General features: G+C 44.6%; 1 protein-coding gene across 6 annotated transcripts in view; it reads left to right on the top strand.

Moving 5' to 3' along the window:
- Window positions 1-23,625, top strand: part of ANKRD27 (ankyrin repeat domain 27) — a 141,304-nt gene that overhangs the window by 93,339 nt on the left and 24,340 nt on the right. For all 6 annotated transcript variants that reach the window (XM_033940966.1, XM_033940967.1, XM_033940972.1 and 3 more), the window contains 2 exons: window positions 11,295-11,417; window positions 21,304-21,501. In XM_033940966.1, coding sequence (XP_033796857.1) covers window positions 11,295-11,417; window positions 21,304-21,501 — 321 coding nt within the window. The remainder of the gene's footprint in view (window positions 1-11,294; window positions 11,418-21,303; window positions 21,502-23,625) is intronic.

The following is a 23,625-nucleotide window of genomic DNA, read 5'->3' on the forward strand; positions in this document are numbered from 1 at the left end:
TGAAACAGGAGAACTGTTATCTACTACATCATAGTAAATAAGTTTTCTTATTCATCCTCTAGAAATAGAATAGCCACTCAAACAATTTAATTTAATTAAAAAAATAACCAGAAGCAGAGCAGTTACATGCTACAGTTCTTTCTGAAGACTACTTTTATTTCTCATGCTTGGAAAATAGTAGAATTTAAAATAGTCTTGATCACAGTTTTGGTTTCACAAAGCATTACAAGTTGTTGTTGGGGGGGGGGTTTCATCCACGAAATGTTTTCTGTGTTTGGGACTAATTCTGAGAGGAATATCTATTTGGTCATTTGTTTCCAACTACCAGTATATCTCAAACTGTATGCCGAGGCACACTAGTGTGCCTCCTGAGATTCCAAGTGTGCCGCGGCACACTGAGAATGAAGAGAGGCGCCTGCCAGCTGACTTCCCTATGCGGTACAGCGCCAGCGCTGCCCAATTTGCCGAAGGCCTGCATTTTTCCCCCTTCTCTCTAGCATCCTCCAGCTTCCCCCCTGGCCTCCTGGTCTCACCTTTAAAGCTAATTACAGCAGCCTGCAAGGATCACCGGTAGGTAAAATGATTTTCTGTATCACTTGATAGACCGGTATAGTTCCTTTACGGATGGATTTTATACCTCACTGCTACCAGCAGGTGGAGACTGAGATCAAACTTGTATATCAGTTTAGCTTCCCCTCTACTAATCCAGTCTTCCTTAGTCTCCAGTAGCAGGTGGTAAGGCTAATTTTGGCTCCCCTCTTAGCACTGTTGGAACTTTGTTTTGGACTCCTGGTTCCCTTTTGTGCCGGATAGAGCTTGGATGGTTCCTGTTTGTGTATCCGTCCAACCTCAGGGGTGTTAAACCCGGTGGGTCACGTGCTGGGTCCCTCCCCTCCACCTTCCTCGACTTCTCCATATTTTTGTAGAGGTGCCTGAGCCGGCGGCCTGGCCCCAACTTTGAGAGCTGTGGAGTCTTTTCTGTAAAAAAAAAAAAAAAATTCTGAGGTGTGCTGGTCTAAAGGGCTAAATTCCCTTTATAACTGCCTTTTTTCTGTATTTTCTCAACTAACCAGCACTTTTTTTTGCAGCTAGGGTGGTTTTCAGCACAATGAGCACTTTTAAAGGGGAAAAGTTTTAGTTAATAAATAACTTTACATTCCTTCTTAACCTTTTATTTTCTTATTTGTGCTTTTATTCCCTCCCTATTGTTGTAATCCTGAAATATAGAATTTGATACAGAATGTAACCCTTTAAATATAGTTTTCCTAGTGTTTCATGATTGTAAGTTTTTGTAATTATGTAATATTATTTGTCTATGTAATAATTACCCCAAGTTTTTATTTATTCGTTATTGTTTGTATATCGCCTAGAATGTAGAATAAGCGATTAATCAAATTGCATAATAAACTTGATAAACTTGATAAAAGGATTCCCTTTTTGCGTCTGTAGGTTCCGTGGCCTTAGCGTCAGGAAAGTCCCAAGTTTTTCAGACACGGCAGGCCGCAGGAGCTCCGATTTTGGCGGTTTCAGGTCCAATTTTGGCAGGAACCTCCTCCTTCATTTCAGTTACCTCAGGTGACCTTCCCCCTGTTCTGGAAATACAGGGGCAAGGCAGTGGCGTACCTAGGGTATGTGGCACCCGGGGCCCATCATTTTTTGACACCCCCCCCCCCCCCCCTCATGTAAAATTTTTTTTTTTTTTTTTTTGCAATAACCATGAAATGGAATAAATGGTCAGAATAGAAACAGGCAGTGAAAATTTTCTTTTTTTTTTTTTTTTTTTTTTCCAAAGTATTTTTATTGAGAATGGCAAAAGGTCCAGACAAGCAACCATGGTCTGTACAGAAACTTATACATTATCAAAAAGAACACAGAATGAGAGTAACAGCAACAACAAGCATGAACAAGCCTCTCCCAAGAGAAAATTGCCAATGAGAGGCATAGCAATACACAACAAAAGGCCAAAACTTGGGGCAAGCAAACAAATCCCACCCCAGAACCCACAAGAATAATAAGCCGGACTAGACCCTCAGCCATATTTTATAATGAAAAAAACCCCCACAAGCAACAACACCCAGACCGCTCACCAGACACACCAATCCGCACAACAAGCACCCAAGAAACACCCAGCCACCACCCAGACAAAACTACCAGACACACCTACCCCACCAAGCCCAGACCCAACCCCCCCTCCCCAGAGAGTGCAAGCGCAAAGTGGACCGTGAAAAGGGCAGCTGCAGAAGTGGAAAGCCCCAGATAAGTAGGTTAGCTAAAGAAAGCCCACAGATAGAAGAAATCAGGATAACAGAAGTTCCAACAAATACTCCCACAGAAAATTTTCTTTTATTGAACCTCATTTATGTAACCATTATTCCAAACATAACATAACATAAATTATGTCTGAATTGTCATGACATCAGAAGTACATATGGAGTAGTTGCAGGTGATGCTTGGGACAGTTCTGATTATGTTAGTTTGGTTTTATGTGTTTTTTTAATAGAAGGGTTTTTATTTCTTTTTTTAAGGTTTTGTAGTTTGTGGTCGAGGTCAATAGGTTGTAGAGTTGGGGGTCAAGTGTTGCAGCTCGAATGGCTAGGAGGTTGTCGAACAGTTTTTTTCTTTTGACGTTTTTGGTTGGAGGGTGTGTGAATGGTGCGTGAGTTCTCCTATGTCTGTTTGAAGTGGATTGAATTATTTAGCTGAAGAAATTAGTTACCCCCCCCATTCCACACACATTAATTCTCTTCCATTTTTGTTCCCATTATAAAAAAACACTGATAAGTTCCCAGGAAAAAAATACATTAAAATAAGAAGTGAAAACAAAGGCCCCTACAGATGAGAACATAACATAAGAATAGCCTAACTGGGTCACACCAATGGTCCATCATGCCCAGTAGCCCATTCTCATGGTAGCCAATAGTGCTGCCCGATTCAGAGAAAAATATTTCATTCGATCCGATTCACCCTGTTGAATCGATTTTTCGATTAGATTCACTGTTAATGACACCGCTTTTTAAGTTTAAACAAAGTATAACAATAAATTTCACAACAACAATAAATTTCACAAAGTACTTAAAAAAAAAAAAAATCACATTTTTCCATTAAAGCAGTTCTGGAGACATTTGCTTGAACAGTCTTTTTTCCCAGTCCATAAGCAAGCAATATGAAAAAGATTTCCTTAATTATCTACTCAAACATTTTTGCTATTTACTTTCATTGTACCTATACTATTATTCAGTAGAAAAAATGGACTTAACTGTGCAGGAAATGAATCTCCTCATACACCCACCATATAGTGCAAAAATGTGCAAAGGTCTGTTTTTTTCTTTCGATCACTACATAGCCTAATGCCACACAAGCAGCGCTGTTACAAACATATTCTGAAGGTCAATGCTAAGGTTGACAAAGTTTCCTTCCTTGGACCAGAAGGAGATACTGACAAACCACTGGAAGAGATTCTAAAACAACTACCCAGAAATAACACCCAAAGACCCACTCAGTGTGTGAACCAGTTGAGTGGAGTGGACTAACTGGGGGTGGAAATGGGCCCAGAGTTTGCTCAGCAGAATTTCCCAGACTACCTCTTCCTCTCAACACACTGACATGCTACCACCACCACCAACACTAGGAACACCTCACCGAGTATGCCAGCAATGCTTATAAACTTTATAAAACACATTATTATATTTTCTTATAAAGCATATATTTTAACTGAACTCAGCCTTGCCATTCACAAAAATAGAAAAGTTCCCATTTCAAGCTGTCTCATGTACACTTTTCAAATCTAACATATTGTAATCACAAAACAGAAAATAAAATTATTTTTTCTACCTTTTGTTCTCTGATCAATATTCAAATCTTGTTGGTCCCAGGCTCTTGTTGTCTTGCTTGCCAGGGTCTCCTTTCTCCGTGCTAACCATCCGTCTGCCATCTCTGTTCTCCCCTTCCGTTTCCCTTCCCTCTCCCGGAGATCTGGCATCTTTCCTTTTTTTTGTCTCCATCCACAGCTTCACCTTTTCTCAACTCCCCACCACCCCAGGATCCACCATCTCTCCCTTTCTGTTCCCAACTATCCTCCTATCCAGTATCTCTATCCCCCCTCCACACCATCCCCTGTTTCCAAGTTCTCTCCCTTTCTGTTCCTTCCCTCCCTAAATCCCATTATGCACCATCTCTCTCCCACTCCTCTGTTTTTAGACCCATTATTTCTAACCCCCAAAGTCTGGCATATGCATGTATCTTTGAACCCCCCCTTCCCTCTCTCCCTCTGTGTACTTTTACACCAGGACCCCCCTCCCCCGAAGGTCTGTCCCCCTCTGAAGGCCTAAACCCCACCCCTGAAGGACTGCACCCCCCCCCCCGAAGGCCTGCACTCCCTTGAAGGTCTGCACCCCCCCGAAGGCCTGTCCCCCCCTTGAAGGCCTGTCCCACCCCCTTGTAGGCCTGTCCCCCCTTTAAGGCCTGCCTGCCTGCCTTTCCCCCCCTTGAAGGCCTGTCTCCCCCTTGAAGGCCTGCACCCCCCTTGAAGGCCTGCACCCCCCCTTGAAGGCCTGCACCCCCCCTTGAAGGCCTGTCCCCCCCCCCTTGTAGGCCTGTCCCCCCCCCTTGTAGGCCTGTCCCCCCCCTTGTAGGCCTGTCCCCCCCCCTTGTAGGCCTGTCCCCCCCTTGAAGGCCTGCCTGCCTTTCCCCCCTTGAAGGCCTGCCCCCCCCTTGAAGGCCTGCACCCCCCCTTGAAGGCCTGCCCCCCCCCTTGAAGGCCTGCACCCCCCCTTGTAGGCCTGTCCCCCCCCTTGTAGGCCTGTCCCCCCCCTTGTAGGCCTGTCCCCCCCCCCTTGTAGGCCTGTCCCCCCCTTGAAGGCCTGCCTGCCTTTCCCCCCTTGAAGGCCTGCACCCCCTTGAAGGTCTGCACCCCCCCAAAGGCCTACACCCCCCCCCGAAGGTCTGCACCCCCCTGAAGGCCTGCCTGCCCCCCTTGAAGGCCTGCACCCCTTGAATGTCTGCACCCCCCCCCCCCCCGAAGGCCTGTCCCCCCTTGAAGGCCTGCCTGCCTGCCTGTCACCCCCTCCCCCTTGAAAGCCTGCTTGCCTGCCCGCCCGCCCCACCCTGAAGGCCTGATGCCCCGACCCACCCCGAAGGACCGCTCGCCCCCCTGGCCTCCCCGCACCACCTATGAACAGCCGCAGCAGGATCGCGAAGTCAGCGTCGGGTACCAGCCCTAAGGGGGTGTTCCCGGCCTTGCCGTTCAGTCCCCCGCCCCCCCCGAAGGACCGCTCGCCCCCCTGGCCTCCCCGCACCACCTATGAACAGCCGCAGCAGGATCGCGAAGTCAGCGTCAGCGATCCCTGCTGCTTCCTGCGCCAAGGTCCCGCCCCTCCTCTGACGTCAGAGGAGGGGCGGGATCGCGTCGTAGGAAGCAGCGCAGGGATGCTGACGCTGACTTCGCGATCCTGCTGCGGCTGTTCATAGGTGGTGCGGGGAGGCCAGGGGGGCGAGCGGTCCTTCGGGGGTGGCGGGGGACTGAACGGCAAGGCCGGGAACACCCCCTTAGGGCTGGTACCCGGGGCGGCCCGCCCCCCCCCCCCCCCCCCCTAGGTACGCCACTGGGGCAAGGTATGGCAGGATCCCCTGCTAGGGCAGGGAGTCCCTTGGGGCCGCCGGAGGTCTTTCCCCTGAATTTTTGTTAACACTTTGTAAATATTAAGTGCTGGCAGCAGGAGGTTCCATGTCCACTCTGAGGGTCTCGGAGGTCTTTTTTCCCTCGACGTCTTCCCTGGTGCGACCCCACACAGCGGCGGTTTTGCCCCCCTCTACTCCTCTCTCATCCAAATGCCCGAGGGTCTCTTGGGATGAGGATTTTCACCTAGAGAAAGATGTTATTGATGAGGACCTGGACCCTTGGGGAGATTTCCAGGATCCTCTTGGGGGGTCGGATTCTACCAGCAAGGGGTTTGAGCACCCCCCAGCTGGCGAAGATGCGTCTGTGGTGTGCATTTTTCAGCAGGAAGAGCTTCATGAGTTAATTCTGCAGGTCTCCTCGGTTTCGCACTTTGAGGACACCGTGTTGGAGCCCTCGTGTACGATTCGCTCTGCTTTCTGCTCTTTTCCTATGCATTGAGCATCGCTCTCGGATCAATACTCAATCTATGAGTTCTCCTCTTGTGCCTCACTGTACCCAATTAGGTCACTCTTTTCAGGATTTACGCTGGTTTGTGATTGAACAGATATATGAGGATTATCAAGGGGATAAGTTATCATTGTTGCAGCGGAGGGAACAATACTGGATCTTTGAACTCCAGGCTTTAGTTCCTACTGGACACAATGAATATATTGAATGGCAGCATACTTTTTAACTGTCATTATTCTTTTCCACCAGCAGGGGTCCCCATCCCTGTTGTTCTAACGACTAGATTTTTCACTCGGAGCCTGTGCGGGGAGGTGTGTTTCTTTCTCCCCCGCGGTTCGTGCAGTCATGTGATACGCCAACTGAGTGACGTTTCTTGTGTCTGCAGTTTAAATTGGAGGCATTCATTCCGGACAAGTGCCATTTTCTGCTTTGCCAAATTGCTGTGCCTGATGATCTGGGGGTTACAGCTCAGCCCAGCTGTTCCTGAAGAAGTGGGTGCTCACCCCCGAAACAGAGTCCCGTTGGACGAATTTGTTACTTGCTGGCTGTATCATCCATGGAGAAGCTAAGGACGAATTTGTTACTTGCTGGCTGTATCATCCACAGAGAAGCTAAGGACGAATTTGTTACTTACTGGCTGTATCATCCATGGAGAAGCTAAGTACTTCCAGTTGGTTTTTGCTTAGTTGGATCTGGACGTTTGAACCTTGTGTTTTGGCCCCCTGAATAAGGGATAGAGACAATTTTATTGAATTGTAGAGTGTGTTTTTGATTTATTTTTTGCACTTTCAGCACTATTTGTGTGCACATTTATCACAAAAATCGCACAGAGAGAGCCCGGGGATGTTTCATGGTTAACACCCTTTTGGGTGTAAGCCAGTGACAGCTATCACTTCTGGGAGCTCCCGGAGGGAGGCTATGTGATTGAGGGTTCTCCCAATCTCTTGAAACCATATTATTGGGCTGTCTTAATTACAGCAGTGTAATCATTCTTTGACTTGTCTCTCCCCCTTATCCAGTTCTACTTCTTGGGGTTTGGGAGTTTTAGTTTTTTTTCATAGTTTTTCATCTCCAACCATTTTGGGTTTTGCTACTATTCAGGAGAAGGATTTTAGGCATGCCTTGGACCGACAGAAGAACTAAGAAATCAATTCTAGAAGAGCTCAAACCAGCTATATCACTCAAAGCCCAAACTTATGACTTATGACTGTCTTATTTTGGTCACACCATCAGAAGAGAGAGATCACTAGAGAAGGACGACATGTTTGGGAAAATCAAAGAAACCTGGCAAAGAGGGCGACCTGCAATCAGATGGCTGGGCTCTGTTGAAAACAACCATGGGGATGATGCTAAAGGACCTTTCTGGACTAGCACTAGAGAGTTGCGCGGGGACAGAAATCCCACCCGTCCCCACCAGTCCCCGCCAAAGTCCCACCCGTCCCCACCCGTCCCCGTGAGGATCCCACCCGTCCCCGTGAGGAATCCCTCCGTCCCCACCCGTCCCCGCGAGGAATCCCCTCCGTCCCCGCCCGTCCATATAAACTTCAGAAATTGTTATTTCATTTAATTATGCTACTGAATTAAAGGCTCTGGTAGAAACCCATTTACAAATAAGCAAAAAGACTTTATTAATTTGAAAATATTAATTGGGAAGAATACATACTTTGCAAATGGGTTTCTACCAGAGCCTCTAATGTTTATAAATTTTTATCAACACAACTAATATACTACTTTATCCTGAAGCAAAATAAAAAAATAAAATATAATTCTTTTCCTACCTTTGTTGCCTAGTTTCTGCTTTCCTCATGTTCTCATTCAATTCCTTCCATCCACTGTCTCTCTTCCTTCTGCATCTTCCATTTGCTCTGTTACTGTGCCTCTCCCTTTCTTCCCCCTTCCAAATTGGTCTGGCACCCATCTTCTTCTCTCCGCTCCCCCATAGTCTGGCATCTGTCTTCTTCCCTGCCAGTGTCTTCTCCCTACTCTCTCTTCCCCATTTCCTTTCAGCGTCCTTCTCCCCGCCATCTTCCCCATGTCCTGTCAGCGTCCTTCTCCCCCCTCTGTCTTCCACATGTGCTTTCAGTGTCCTTCTCCCCCCTCTGCTTCCCCATGTCCTTTCAGCGTCCTTCTCCCTCTCTGTCTTCCCCATGGCCTTTCAGCATCCTTCTCCACCCCACCCCACCGTCTTCCCCATGTCCTTTCAGCGTCCTTCTCCACCCCTTTGTCTTCCCCATGTGCTTTCAGCATCCTTCTCCACCCCTTTGTCTTCCCCATGTGCTTTCAGCATCCTTCTCCCCCCTCTGTCTTCCACAAGTGCTTTCAGCATCCTTCCCCCCCCGCCCTTCCCATGGCCTTTCAGCGTCCTTCTCCACCCCTTTGTCTTCCCCATGTCCTTTCAGCGTCCTTCTCCACCCCTTTGTCTTCCCCATGTGCTTTCAGCATCCTTCTCCCCCCTCTGTCTTCCACAAGTGCTTTCAGAGTCCTTCCCCCCCCCCCCCGTCCTTCCCATGGCCTTTCAGCGTCCTTCTCCACCCCTTTGTATTCCCCATGTGCTTTCAGCGTCCTTCTCCCTCCTCTGTCTTCAAGTGCTTTCAGAGTCCTTCCCCCCCCTCCTCCCGTCTTCCCCATGGCCTTTCAGCGTCCTTCTCCCCACTCCTTCTCTACCGTCCCGGTTGCAGCACAGCCGGCCAGGTCCCCTTACTTTTGTGGCACTTCCCCGACCGACTGACAACAGCCCCGGTCCGACAAACCTCCCTGCCCTTAACTGCGAATCTAAATTACCTTATTACAGCTGCTGTAAGAAGATAATTTAGATTCGCGGCTACAGGGCAGGGAGGATTGTCGGACCGGGGCTGTTGGCGGTCGGTCGGGGAAGTGCCACAAAAGTAAGGGGACCTGGCCGGCTGTGCTGCAACCGGGGCGGGGCGGACCGCCCCCTCCCTTGGTAGCCACTCGAACCGCGAGGCTACTTTCCTCCTTACCTGCACTGCCTGCAGCACAGAGCCAAACGGAAGTCTTCCCGACGTCAGCGCTGACGTCGGAGGGAGGGCTTTGTTTAAGCCCTCCCTCCCCTCCGACGTCAGCGCTGACGTCGGGAAGACTTCCGTTCGGCTCTGTGCTGCAAGCAGAGAAGGTAGGGAGAAGAGCCGCGCGACTGAGTACATCCAGCTTTGTTTAAGCCCTCCCTCCCTTCCGACGTCAGCGCTGACGTCGGGAAGACTTCCGTTCGGCTCTGTGCTGCAAGCAGAGAAGGTAGGGAGAAGAGCCGCGCGACTGAGTACATCCAGCCCCGCAGGAACCCCGCGACCCTCGGAGGCGTCCCCACGGGATCCCCGCGACCCTAGGGGGGCGTCCCCACGGGATCCCCGCGACCCTAGGGGGCGTCCCCACGGGATCCCCGTGACCCAAAGGGGGAACCCGCGGGATGCCCGCGGGTCCCGCGGGATTCCCGTCGTCCCCGTTCCCGTGCAGCTCTCTAACTAGCACAAAGACGATTTCTTTTTAGATCTGCAATTCATCAAGTTGCTAGGACTTGAGCATGAGTTGATTGCACCTAACAAAAACAAAACCTGATAAAGTGCATTAACTCTGAATAAGATACAGGCTGTTAATCAGCTGGCACTTCCTGTACTCTCATATAGCTTTGGTATTGTAGACTGACCTTGAAAAACTAGATGTGTGAATGAGAACTCAATGCCCATGAGATCATGTATAAGAATCGGCGTATGCTTAAATTGCACATTCATAGATCTGAAGGCAGGATGGGTTTCATGGAAATAGATTACACATATCGAGCTACTATCATAGGCCTCCAGGCTCAAAAGGTGTTAAAATATGAAAGAAAACTTCTTAAGTGATAATTGTAGTTTTCTTTGTGTCAAAGAAAAACATAGTCCTTGTCTCTATTGCTTTGTCATTCAAAATACTGAAGACCAGAGGCTGCACAGTGCCCTTTTAAGTCTTTGTTCTCTGTCTCCATCTCGAGACTACAACGGGAGCTCACAGCAGCCATTTTTATGATGGCTCTGCACAGAGCAGGAGCATAGGAAGATCACTCCTGCCCCGTTTCACTGCTAGACCACCAGATAAGATGCAGGAGAGAGGCGGGGGTGGGTCAGAGCCAGCCGAAAAACTTATTCGCGATTTTTCGCAATTCGCGGGCCAGCTCTGCACTTAACCCCCGCGAATACGGAGGGAGAGCTGTAATCATCATCTTGCAAATGAAAAGTTTAAGTTTGCAGCTGTGAAAGGACAAGTATTTGAGCCCAAGAATTCTTGTGATTTCTATTTTTTAAAGTACCATATTTTCACGCATATAACGCGCGCGTTATACACGATTTTACAAACCGAGCATAACCATGCGCGTTGTACAAATTTTTTTTTACATAGTTCCCCCCCCCTGACGTCCGATTCATCACCCCGAAGGACCGCTCGCACCCCCACCCCGCAGGACTGCTCGCACCCCCACAGCCTCCCCCCCTCCCCCTCCCACATGAAGAAGCTGCCTACCGTTGTTTCCGGATGCCAGTGAGCCCAGCTACTTCCTCTTCAGGTGGTCCCGCCCTTTCTCTGATGTCAGAGAAAGGGCGGGACCGCCGGAAGAGGAAGCAGCGTAGCGCAGGGCTCAGAGAAGGGGCGGGACTGCCGGCAGAGGAAGCAGCTGGGCTCACTGGCATCCGGAAACAACGGTAGGCAGCTTCTCCATGCAGGAGGGGGAGGGAGGAGGCTGTGGGGGTGCGAGCGGTCCTTCGGAAAGGAGAGTCGGGGCAGGCGAGAGGAGAGTCGGGAAGGCGAACGGAGAGTCGGGGCGGCGAGAGGAGAGTCGGGGCAGCATGCGTGTTATACGCGTGTGCGCGCTATAGTAAAATTTTTTAACATTAATTTCTGTTCCCCGCGCGCTATACCCATGTGCGCGTTTTACACGGGTGCGCGGTATATGGGTGAAAATTCGGTAATTTTCTTGATTTAAAAAAAAAAAAGTCAAAATCCCTTTGCCATAAGCTGAAACCAGCTCTCAGACTCTACTGTGTTTATTTTTAACTTTCAGCTTGGTTGGAAAATACTTTGCTTATAATTGTCACCATAATTTTGGTTTTAATATTCTAGTGCTCATATACTTAGATGAAATGGTAGATGAAAGCATATGTAATGATTTGTCACCCTTTAACAGGTACGTTACCTTTTTGACTGGGTGGATGACGATTTGGATGACGGAGAGGAAATTATTCAGACAGGGAAACAGGAGTTTTGCCACCCATTATGCCAATGTCCAAAATGTGGTCCAGCACAAAAGGTTTGGTTGAATTTACTGATTTTTCTCCATGTCAGTCTATTCAAAAATGAGTTGTACAGCTTGTATTCATCCAATGTGACTATACTAATACAACCCATCAAGTCAGGTTCTAGTGTAAAAGACATACGAGTCTTAAACCAGTGGGTTATGAACCTCTAATTGTGAGTTGTATAGAAGACATTATCTCCATTTTTCAGCTCCGCATTCTCTATCACTGGGCTGTGCTGTTGCTCCTCAATTTTTTTCTTCTAAATGCTAGTTGAAGATGTCTTTCTGATGTGCTCTGCTTTTGGTTTGTTATTTTCAGATTTTTATTTTTTTAGGCTTCTTGGTGTTTCAGAGGACCCCAGTTTTCCTGGGGCTGCTCTGCCTGGGAGAAGACACAGAATGTCATGGTCAGAAGTCTGTAGCTAGGAGGGCAACCCTTTTACAGGGCACCTATCTAGCCAGCTTGCGCTAATCATTTTGGTGATTGGGGAACCATTCACCTGGTAGTAGAGCTCGCTTCCGGTTGTTACCGGAGCTTGAGCACAGGCTGTGTGGCTTCGTGTCAGTCCTGAAGACTTTATCAAGTGTGGGCTGCATCTCTACCCCCACCCTGACGGCACATGAGATGCTGTGGGGGTCTGGTATCTCAGACTCTAACACAGTCTGAATGGCAGCCCGAAGAAAGAAGCATGTAAAAATAGTTCCAAATGTATGTCTGAGGCAGTAGTTTTCTTCATCTTCCAGCTGCTGTTTAAGCTGAAGCAGGCACAGCACCAACTGAGAGTACTGACCACTGCAGTCTATGGGAGACTTCAAGATGGAAGTCTTTATTTACATTTTTGGGGATTTCTGGGGTTTGGATTTGGGTCCCCTACCCTTCAAAAGCCCCTTTACAACATTTTTGGAACTTTTATTTAGCTTTCCCAGACCATTTTTTTTGTGCCAAAACACTGCTGCTGTAGCCATCTTGGATTTTTTTTAAAATATGATTTTAAATGCCTCTATCTGCCTCAAAAACACCTCAGTTTTGATTAAAATCATTAAGATATGGACTCCTCGGGCTATTTTACCCCCAATTCATGCCAGATATGTGCTGAATGGCCAGCTGAGGAGCATCTGTGATCCATGTGTTAAGAGGCATGTGGGGGGCAAGAGCACTGGGCTTAGCCCCCTCTAGTCCCTCTAAGGAGATTATAGTCACAGGTGGCTTTCCCCCTCTGAAAGTTCATCTGCAGGAACCAAGGTTCAGTCATAGAAACACTTGGAAGACTGGGGTATCAGAATCAATGGCTTTACTTTATCAAAATGAAACTTCAGTTTTGGAGGATTCTGGGTTTCAGGCAGGGGCCACCAGTGAGGAGTCTGTGGTGGCCCTAGGCTAGGGGAGGATCCAAAGCTGTGCTGCCATTTTAAGCTGACAGCTTTGCTGGCGGTCATCACAGAATCCTTGCGGATATGGAAACCTGAATAGAGAATGTCATGGGGACAAATTTTCCCCCGTCCCCACAGGAACTCATTTTCTCATCCCATCCCCACAAGTTATTTTCCTGTCCCTATCCCATTCCTGCAAACTGTCCTCATCTGCACAAGCCTCAAACACTTTAAAATCGTAAGTGTTCGAGGCTTGTGCGGTTAAGGCAGATCTTACAGGAATGGGACAGCAATAAAACTCGCGGGGATGGGATAGGGAAATTGAGTTCCTGCAGGGACAGGGACAAATCTGAACCCTTGTAGACCTCCACTACTCAGTGTTCTGTCATGAGCAACTCTAAGCCTCAGACCACCTTTTTTTCCTTTGCATGCAGATATTACAATGATATTAATGGAGCACTGGGAGACTCCAGAGGGTCCCTTGTGAGATACCAGAACCATAGCAAAGTTACATCCACTGGTTCCTGATTGCCAAGAGCAGTTTATCCCGCCTAAAGTGTGTTCATTGGTAGCATAGGTTACCACATGTACTTCTCTGCCTTGTGAAGGTAGAGTGATTTTAAAGAATGAACAAGACTGCAGGGTGGATTTAGTTCTCAAAAGACAGTTTAAGGCCTTAGCTTTGGGACTGAAGGCAGCAGCAGCAGCTTCCTTTGTCACACACGCCTGCCATACTATATTGCGTCAGACTCCATCAACAGAGGAGGACACCTACCCCCAGTTATTAATTTCGAGGGTGGGTTATGTAGCAAATGCTATGGTGTGTTCAGGGTCATGAGCAAGGTGTCTACTTATTCTATGCCCTTAAAATGCTCTGGATTAGGCAGTGGGTGGGAGCTTCTACTTCCAAGGCTACTTTGAGCAGGCTGCCTTTCAAGGGCCAAATGCTCTTTGGCAAGGGGTTGGGTGATCTTATGGCCAGTGTGGCAGATAATCAGCCTACGTCTTTGCCAGACAGGAGGCCACATGTCCCTGGCAGGATGGGTTGAGGTAATTTTCATGGTTCTCAACAGTTTTGTCCCCAGTAGGGTCCTCTGTTCAGAGATCGTTTCAAGACTCTTGACAGAGAGTTGGAGTCTCCAGGTGAGCTCAACCCTCAGATTCACACCCCGCAGCAGCCTCCAAGAAGTCCCAATGTCACCAGACCAGTTGCTGAACTCCCATGGATAGAAGGAAGGTTGTCAGCTTACTGAGAGGCCTGAGCGAGGATTTGCTCAGACCACTAGGTGCTGGACAACGTTCAAGAAGGCTACAAGCAGGAATTATTTTGTTCTCTGCTGGATTTATTTATGGACTCAATGGCTAGAGAAAGCAATCAGGGTCTGAGCAATGCTGAAAAGGCTCAATCGGGCCAATCGGGTTTTCAGGCTAGCCCTAATGAATATGCATGGAGCAGATTTGCATGCCTGTGACTTCCATTATATGCAAATCTCTCTCATGCATATACATTAGGGCTAGTCTGAAAATCCGATTGGCCTTGTTGTCCTCCAGGACAGGGTTGGGAACCACTGTCTTAGATCATCTTTTTGTATTACCGAGTCCTAGCCGCCTGGGAAGCTGGCTTCTAAGACTTCAAGATGGATTTACATGGCTATTTCTTCAGTGTAAATTGGGTGTGGTAGGCACTGATTTCTTTGAGAGCACACTCAGGAATGTGACTTCTTCATGGATGGAGTCACTGTCAATTCCACCCAAGCAGATTTGTAGGGCAGCTACGTGATCCACTCTATATACTTTCACAAAGTTTTACAGGATGGATATAGTGGCACGACTGGACATCACTTTTGGGTCCTTGGTGCTAAGAGCAGGCTCATCTGCCCTTTCCTAGACTCAGGGGACTGCTTTGGTACATCCCACTGGTTCAAGACTTGTATGCCTTTTGCATTATAAGGGAACATTAGAATCTTACCTCAATAATCTTCTTTCTAGTAGAAAGGCATATGAATCTTGAAGGCCCACCCTATCAAATTTCAATTAGCTTGCTTACTGTTTCAGACAAGTATGTATTTTCAAATGCTTAACTTTCTGCTGTCAAACATGTCTGAAGAGTGATGAGAATAATTCTTTATTGCAAATGGGAGACTGGGAGAACTACACCGGGTTGGTGCCAGTTGCACTCAGGTAGATGGCTTGTTCGGTTCCACCTTTTGTGTTATGTTCTTATTGGCATTAGTCTCTTTAATTATAATCGTTTAAGAGCAGAGCAAACTTGGCTTTGTCGAGGAGTTTCCTGTACTCCCTCCTCTTTATTTATCCTCTTTTAATGGTTGTCAATTGCTTTGGTATGAACTGAGAAGCAACAGCATAGCCCAGTGATAAGAGGAGGCAAAGCTGGAAAATGTAGATGATACCTTCTACACAGCTTGCGATTAGAGGTGAATAACCCACTGGTTCAAGATTCATATGGCTTTCTACTAGAAAGAATATTATCGAGGTAATTACCAAATCTTTCCTCATTGAGTTCCTCATCCATTCCCACATACAATTCAAGCTTCTCTTACTCACCTACAAGTGCATTCATTCTGCAGCTCCTCATTATTTCTCCTCTCTTATCTCTCCCTACACCCCACCTTGGGAACTCTGCTGTTTGGGTAAGTCACTTTTACCTGTGCCTTCCTTCTCCATCACAACGTCAGACTCTGTTCTTTTATACCTTGCTGTGCCGTATATATATGGAATAGATTTCCTGAGTCAATATGTTGTGCTCCGTCTTTGGCCTTATTTAAAGAGAGTCTAAAAGCCACAATGAGGCTTCTTTTTATTCTTCTATATGTTGTTCACCATTTCCCTTAAGGTGTTTCATTTATTTATTTGTTCTGTATGTTTTGACTAGATTGTTAGCTTTACAGAGCAGAGACTTTCTTTTATGTGTATGTGTACCATACTCTTGTGTGTCTAGCAGCCCTGTAAAAATTAGCAGCAGTTGGGAAATGAACATACTGTGTGTGCCTCAGTTTCGGAGTCTCTTCCTTTTAATAAAGGCTGTACAGTGATCAAAATTTGAAGGCAGTAAGATTTTCTGGAAAACTCCCTATCTTAATGATTTGTTATAGCTTTTCTTCTTCTTTTTTTTTTTTTTAAATCAATAACGCCTTTATTGAAAGCAAACACATCAAAACACAGCAGGTAGAGCAATGCAAGACATCATATCTACAGCAGAACAAGCTAGTATGTCACCACAACCAAACCCCCCTCCCACAGCATAAGACACCATAAGAATCAGCAAATTCAGCCCCCCCCCCATCCCAAACCCAATCTTCTCGAATCAGGATTACAGAACGAAAAATTAATAAATAAAACATCAGTTGTGAGCTACATTCCAAAGTTTAGAAACTCACTAGATTCTATTAAAGCATCCCCACTTGTGAGACCGCAATGAAGTAAGTTTATAAAGAGTATACCACTCTTGCAACTTGGACAGCACCAAAGCCCTGTCCAGTGGGGTTCGGGAATTCCAAAACCAGGATTTGTTATAGCTTTTCAAAGAGATGCTGTATCAGTTTTGGGGAATTGAAGATGATATTTAGCTTAATAATAAATTACTGAAATGTAATCTTATTAAACAAAAATGTAAAGGCTGTCAAATTATGCTTATTTCTTTTTGGGAAAGATGGGTTCTTCATAGTTGACTACCATATTAGTCCAGAACAAATGATTTATGGTTTATTCGAGACTTAATATGCCACTCTTAATTGCCAGTATAACAGAGTGGTGTACAATATTAAAATTCATAGAAATAATGGAACACCAGCGTATCACAGAATTGCAATGTCCTGAGCAAAGAAAAAGGAAGATATATAAATAATACAGGGGTGGGAAACGAGGGCAGCAATCCAGTTGATTTTCAGGATTTCCCCAATGAATATGCATGAGATCTATTTGCATGCAATGGAGGCAGTGCATGCAAATATATCTCATGCATATTTGTTGGTATACCAACACTACAAAGCAGGGTACAATTAACCAAATTACCTATCTCAAAAAGTATTTAATACATATAACTAGACAGGTTTTTTTTATTTAAATATACTGTATTTTTATTAACTAACACAAATCTTAACACTATATTATACATTAAACATAAATGAATCCATATTGCACTTCCAGTTACTAAAATCTGTATTATCCCACAATACAGTGGAAGAAAACCTGGAGCTTGTACTCAGTCCATTCCCAAGCCTTTTCTGATGAAAATAAAGCTGTTCCACATCATAGTCTGTGGGTATTTCATTTCTCCAGTATTCTCCAATATTCCAACAAGCATACATTGATTCTTAGACAAAGCTGTTATAATGCCTTCTCAGTCCAATTCAGACTGTGTCCAGCCAGCCCGACATAGCACAACATTTCGCTATGGCAGGTTTTCAACTTCTTTACTGCTTCATTTCATTATAGATTAGCAACTGCATGGATACACAAGCGCACTCCTCCCTCAGACAGGATATAAACAGTCTAAGAATCAATAAATGCTTGTTGGAACATTGGAGAATACTGGAGAAATGAAATAATACACACAGACTGATGTGGAACAGCTTTATTTTCACCAGAAAAGGCTTGTGAATAGACTGAGTACAAGCTCAAGGTTTTCTTCCATTGCATTGTGGGATAATACAGATTTTAGTAACTGGAAGTGCAATATGGATTCATTTATGTTTAATGTATAATATAGTGTTAAGATTTGTGTTAGTTAATAAAAATACAGTATAATTAAATTTAAAAAACCTGTCTAGTTATATGCATATTCGTTGGGGAAATCCTGAAAACCCAACTGGATTCCGACCCTGGTACAGTACAAAAGATTTTGTTGTCTGCAGGAAACTTCTGCATATTTAATGAGAAAGCTTGTTTGAACAAATAAGCCTTAAGTTGTCATTTTAAATTTGTTAAATAAAGATTCCAGTGCACAAAGCACATGAGTCCTGACAAGTGGGTTCCTTTCCCAAACCCATGAGGAAATGTAGAAGGCATTATTTACTTTTTGGTTCCACCTTCTTGTATTACTGGGCAGTGCCCCTTCTCCTCTGTTTTCCTCTTCTGCAAGTGAATTGAGAAGGTGTCTTTCATTTGCTGTGTTTTGAGTTTCTTATTTTTAGTGGGGGGGGGGGGTTATCTGGGCGGGGGGTGAGGTTTCCAGTGCTATAGAGGCTCTCAGTAGTCCTGAGACAGGTCTGCCTGGGAGCAGTTGCATATTCTGTAATCAGAAGTCTGTAGCCGGGTGGGCCACCCTTTCTACAGGATACCTGCCTAGCCAGCCTCTCTAACACTTAGAATAGCTCAGGGTTTGGCCCCTCTGAGCCCAGCTCACACCTGTTTCATTCGGGCATTCAAGTGTAGGCTAAAATTGGCCCTGTTTCGGCCTGAAGAGACATCTGGAGCTGGTGGAGTAGAAGGTTTCAGACCCTTAGAGCCTGTGTAAAAGGCAGCCTGAAGAGACAAGCCCCTGGAAATCCTGCTTGCTTCTCTGAGGCAGAAAGCTTTTCCATTAGCCAGCTAGATTGAGAGCGGATGCAGGCTTAGTATATGGCAAAACTGCGAGTACAGTCCTTTACTGTCTATGGGAGATATTGGGGTAGTAGTGAATTGGCATTTTTAATGAGTTTCTGGAACTTCCTTGAAGCTCTCTCACCTCCAAAAAGCCTTTTTGGGAATTTTTTAGACGTGGCTTTAATTTTCCTTGGCCATGTTTTGGCGTCATATCACTGCTCTGGAGCCATCTTGGATTTCTCAATTTCTATCTGCCTCAAAAATACTGATTTAACCCCTATATCATGCCAGTTTTGTTCTGAATGGTCATCTGAGGAATGTCCGCCTCCTGGACCTCTATACAGTTTACCTGGTGGTCTAGCGGTGAAGGGGAGCAGCAGCGCTCTTCCTACACTCCTGCCCCTTGCAGAACCATCCACAAAAATGGCTGTCGTGAGTTCCTGCGGTAGTCTCTTGAGACCACGGGAACTCACAGCAGTCATTTTTGTGGACAGCTCTGCATGGGGCAAGAGCGTAGGAAGAGCGCTGCTGCTCCACTTAACCGCTAGACCATCAGGTAAGCTGTATAGAGGTCCGGGAGGCAGGGGTGGTTCCGGGTTTTTTAAAAAACTTGTGAATAGCCAAAATCATGAGTCCTAAACCCGCAAATTGGGAAGTAGAAGTGTATATTTAATTTGAGTGTATTTAGCCTCGTCAGGGAATATCCTGTTTACCCTTTTAAACTGTATCCTCATCTGCTGATTGTACCCCCTCTGTTTTACCTATATGCCTATTTTCACTGACTGTACCCCTTTGTTTACCAACATTCTTGATTGAACCTTTACACAGATTGTATTGCCCTTCATTGTTGTACCTATTTTCTCTGTTTGTACCATTTTCGCTGATTGTCCAGTCCTTCTTCGTTGTAAACCGCCTTGAACTACTATGGCTTTGGCGGTATATAAGAAATAAATTATTATTATTATAACTCCTGACCATAATAAAGAAAAGCCTTCTTACAATAAGCTTTCAAAACAGTTATTTTATCCATTTCCAAATAAAGGTAGCTAACAGTGTGGCATGAGTCTCTACATTCTTTTACGATGTCTCCAAAAAGTTAGTCTGGCTATTCTCCTAAAACAATCTTTAGCTGTACCCTCCTTGTTTTGTCTCTCAATGCTTGATAATAAAAATATTAGAAATTTGTAACTCCTGAACATTGGATAATAGCAACACTTTCTCCAAGTAATTCTGAAACAATATTTCTGATACAATAAATGAATCACTGGAAAATTTTAACAAATGAAACTTTTTTTTGCTTTATATTGATTATCTAAATTTACAGTTTTGCTATGTAAGGTTTAAACTGTCCTTAATTCCCAAGGCTCCAGTTACTTTTAAAGTAGAAATTTGTGATTTGTTTCCCTACTTTCATATCCATCCTATAAATTTATCCCTATCTTGCATTTTCTTTATTCTCAGAACTGGGAACCTTGAGCAACAGTTGACTGTAAAACTTTTTCTGTTCAAGCTAGCAATTAACTTCACTTAAGGAGCAAGTCACAGGTGTTGGCATTGGAAGAAACATAGCAGAAACAAGCAAGGGAACTTGATTAAACTGGAGGTCCCAGGAGAGTCATATTTCCCTGTACAGACAAACCAACTTGGAACTGCCCTCAGGGAAAAATAATGGAAATTAATGGGCAAGGCATAGTGAGACCTCCCCTAGCATTCAGGGATGGCCAAGAAGCAATAGAAGAACCAGGGCTTAAGGCTGCTCCATAGCTGACAATATCTGCCCCCTATTTACCCAAAAATGGGTAAGTGAAAAATTAAACCACAAGAGTACCAAGAAAAATATTTTTCCGTAGCTCAGAAAGGCTCCAACATGGCTCTAAAGAGCCTTTATTCCTCCGGGGTAGCTGTGCAAGGATAATATCAACTTGGTCTGAAGAATGGCATCCCAGAGTAAATAGTATGGCAGGACTCCCATCTTGCAGTTCTCACTGTACTCCTGTCTTTAGCCTCTTCAAAGGCAGCAGTGCCTTTAATCCTCCTGAGTCATGCAGTGGTCCAGAGGATGGTTCATTGCAGTTGGTGAATCTCGACGTCGCTTATACTGCTTCTACTCTACAATTTTTTGTGACTTTTTTTGTTATCCTTTTTTACCATGGACCCCTGACGAAGGTTTGTCCGAAACACGGTCCCTTGATTGGTAAAAGGGTTTGCATATAATTATTTTGTCACAATAAATTTTGCCTACGTCGTGTACAGATCTGCAGTTTTGTTTTGTTTGCTTTTAGAGGAACATAACACATTTATTCTGGATTGGTTTAATAATAATCAAAAATAAAATTAGCAGGTACGAACATTTTTACTTAGGTATGAACAATATAGACATATTTTATAGCATTTTATGATCCATCTTTTGGCATCTTTTATAAACCATTGTTGCACACTATTAGTGACACAGAATCATTTTTCTAAATCTTAGTATTTATCAAAGTTCTACCTTAAATATTTTTACATTCTGGGCCATGCTTAGTGGGGAGAGGAAGGATTTGCTAGAGTTTAGTTTGCAAGTGAATTAAACTGCAGTGTTTAAATCAGTTTTCTTAATGGAGGATTTTATGACCCATTAAAAATAATTATGGTGAAAGTATTTTTTGAAAAATGCCTTATCTGAGACTGTTTTACCTGCTAAACTGCTAGTGTCTTATATCCTAGTTTTTATTATAATTCCCTTTCACTATGCAGATGCTTAATCCTATTTATATATAAATCTTTATTCAAGTAATGCGCTTAAATGTCCTGATTTTGCAGAAAAGGCCCTTATGTTTGAGCTCAAAATGGCTTTTTTTCAGCCAGCAGAAGTTCACTTCAATTTGATAGTGTTTTTCTCATCTTTTACCACATATAACCTAAAATAGCTCTCAGAAATAGTAGTTGAAAGTTGTCTAACTTTATTGTACCAAAATGACACACATTTTTCCTTCCCTCACAGAAATATACCAGAAATCCAGCTAATGGACTTAATGTCAATGTTACCAACCAGGAGGGGTTAACACCTTTACACATTGCTGCATTACATGGTCATTCTGTTCTTGTCTCCCTATTCTTGAAACATGGTGCTGATATTGGTGCAAAAAGTGCAACCTGTGCAGTGCCTCTTCACTTAGCCTGCCAAAATGGGAATGATCAGGTAATCTCTCATTAAGATATATGTTGATGTATTGATGCCTTTGTCTAGGGTACCAAAAGAGATGCAAACATTTTACATACAGAGAAGTAGTGATCAACATAAGTAGAGAAAGAGGAAACCATTCAGATGAGGACACGAGAGCGAAAGCAATTATAGAGAAGAAAGGCAAGATTTTTAGCTGAATATAGCAATTAAATGGTTGATCCAGTAAAAAAGAATAGAAAGCTCAAAGCTGTCATACAAATAGACAATAAGGAGGATAAAGATTAGTGGAGACATTCATTCCAAAAATACAGAAATAACAGGGAAGAGGAGGAAAGATGGCAAGAAATTTAGTAAATGGAAGTATTCTGGTCTAAGTAGATAAGTATGTTAGCATCTTGAGGTGAAATGGATACAGAGGAGGGAATTTAAGATACAAAAAGGAGACAGGGAGAGGGATGGTGGGAAAAGGATGTACCTAGAAATATAGAAACATGATGGCAGATAAAGGCCAAATGGCCCATCTAGTTCGTCCATCTGCAGCAACATTCACTATCTCCTCCTCATAAGAAATTCCATGCGTCTGTCCTATGCTTTCTTGAATTCAGACACAGTCTTTGTCTCTGGCACTTTTTACCAGGAGACTGTTCCACACATCTACCCCCTTATGTAAAAAATTATTTCCTTAGATTACTCCTGAGCCTATCACCTCTTAACTTCATCCTATGCAGTCTCATTCTGGAGTTTCCTTTCAAATAAAAAGAGACTCGTCTCATACACTTTTTATGCCATGTAGGTATTTAAATGTTTCTATCATATCTTTCCTCTCCCGCCTTTCCTCCAAAGTATACAGATTGATATCTTTAAGTCTGTCTCCATATGCCTTATGACGAAGACCACCAACCATTTTAGTAGCCTTCCTCTGAACTGACTCCATTCTGTTTATATCATTTTAAAGGTGCAGTCTCCAAAGTCATACAGGAGCATCAATACCTCCCTTTTTCTACTGGCCATACTTCTCCCTAAGCACCCTAGCATCCTTCTAGGCATGTATGAGTTTATTTGGAGAACAAAATTACAACTATGTGGAATTGGCTTGATATGGAAAGCTGTATATAATCTTGAAGAAGAATAACACATCATTTGGAGCCCATTCTAGATCTTCAATTAATATCCCAGTAATGGAAAAAAAAAAACCTGATTTATTGTGGAATAGAAGAGTCTGCTGGGGAAGGAAGGGGTAATCTGTCTTTAGAAATAAAGCAGCAGCAGTTGGGGGTTAATGGGGGAGAGGGATCTGTTATAAAGTAGCATCAGATATAAGGGTGACAGATAGAAACATGATGGCAGATAAAGGCCAAATGGCCCATCCACTCTGCCCATCTGAAGCATTGACTATTTCTTCCTCTCCCTAAGAGATCCTACTTGTTTGTTCCATGCTTTCTTGAATTCAGACACAGTCTTTGTCTCCACTATCTCTACCGGGAGACCATTCCACGCATCTACCTCCCTTTCTGTAAAAAAAAAGAATTTCTTTGGATTACTCCTGAGTCTATCACTTAACTTCATCCTATGCCCTCTCATTCCAGAGTTTTTCCTTCATTTGAAAAAGACTCGCCTCCTGTACATTAGTGCTATTGAGATATTTAAACATCTTTATCATATCCCTTCTCTCCTGCCTTTCTTCCAGAGTATACATATTGAGGTGTATAAGTCTGTCCCTGTATGCTTTATGATGAAGATCACTAACCAGTTTTGTTGTGGCCCTCTGAACTGATACTTTTTGAAGGTGCCGCCAGAATGCATACAGTATTCCAAATGGGGCCTCACCACAGAATTAGGCAACAGCACTATCACCTCCTTTTTCCTACGGCTATTCCTCTCCTTATGCACCCAAGCATCCTCTTGCCTTTGACCATTGCCTTTTCTACTTGTTTTGCCACCTTAAGGTCATCAGACATAATTACTCCCAAGTCCCGCTCTTCTTTTATATGCAGAAGTACTTTGCCGTCGATACTATACCTTTCTCTTGGATATTTGCAGCCCAAATGCATGACCTTGCATTTTTTTAGCATTAAATCTTGTCAATGACCAGACCATTCTTCAAGTTTCACTAGATCCTGCCTCATGTTGTCTACCCTA

This window comes from Geotrypetes seraphini, chromosome 4, assembly GCF_902459505.1.
Source record: "Geotrypetes seraphini chromosome 4, aGeoSer1.1, whole genome shotgun sequence".
In the NCBI taxonomy this organism is placed as follows: Eukaryota; Metazoa; Chordata; class Amphibia; order Gymnophiona; family Dermophiidae; genus Geotrypetes; species Geotrypetes seraphini.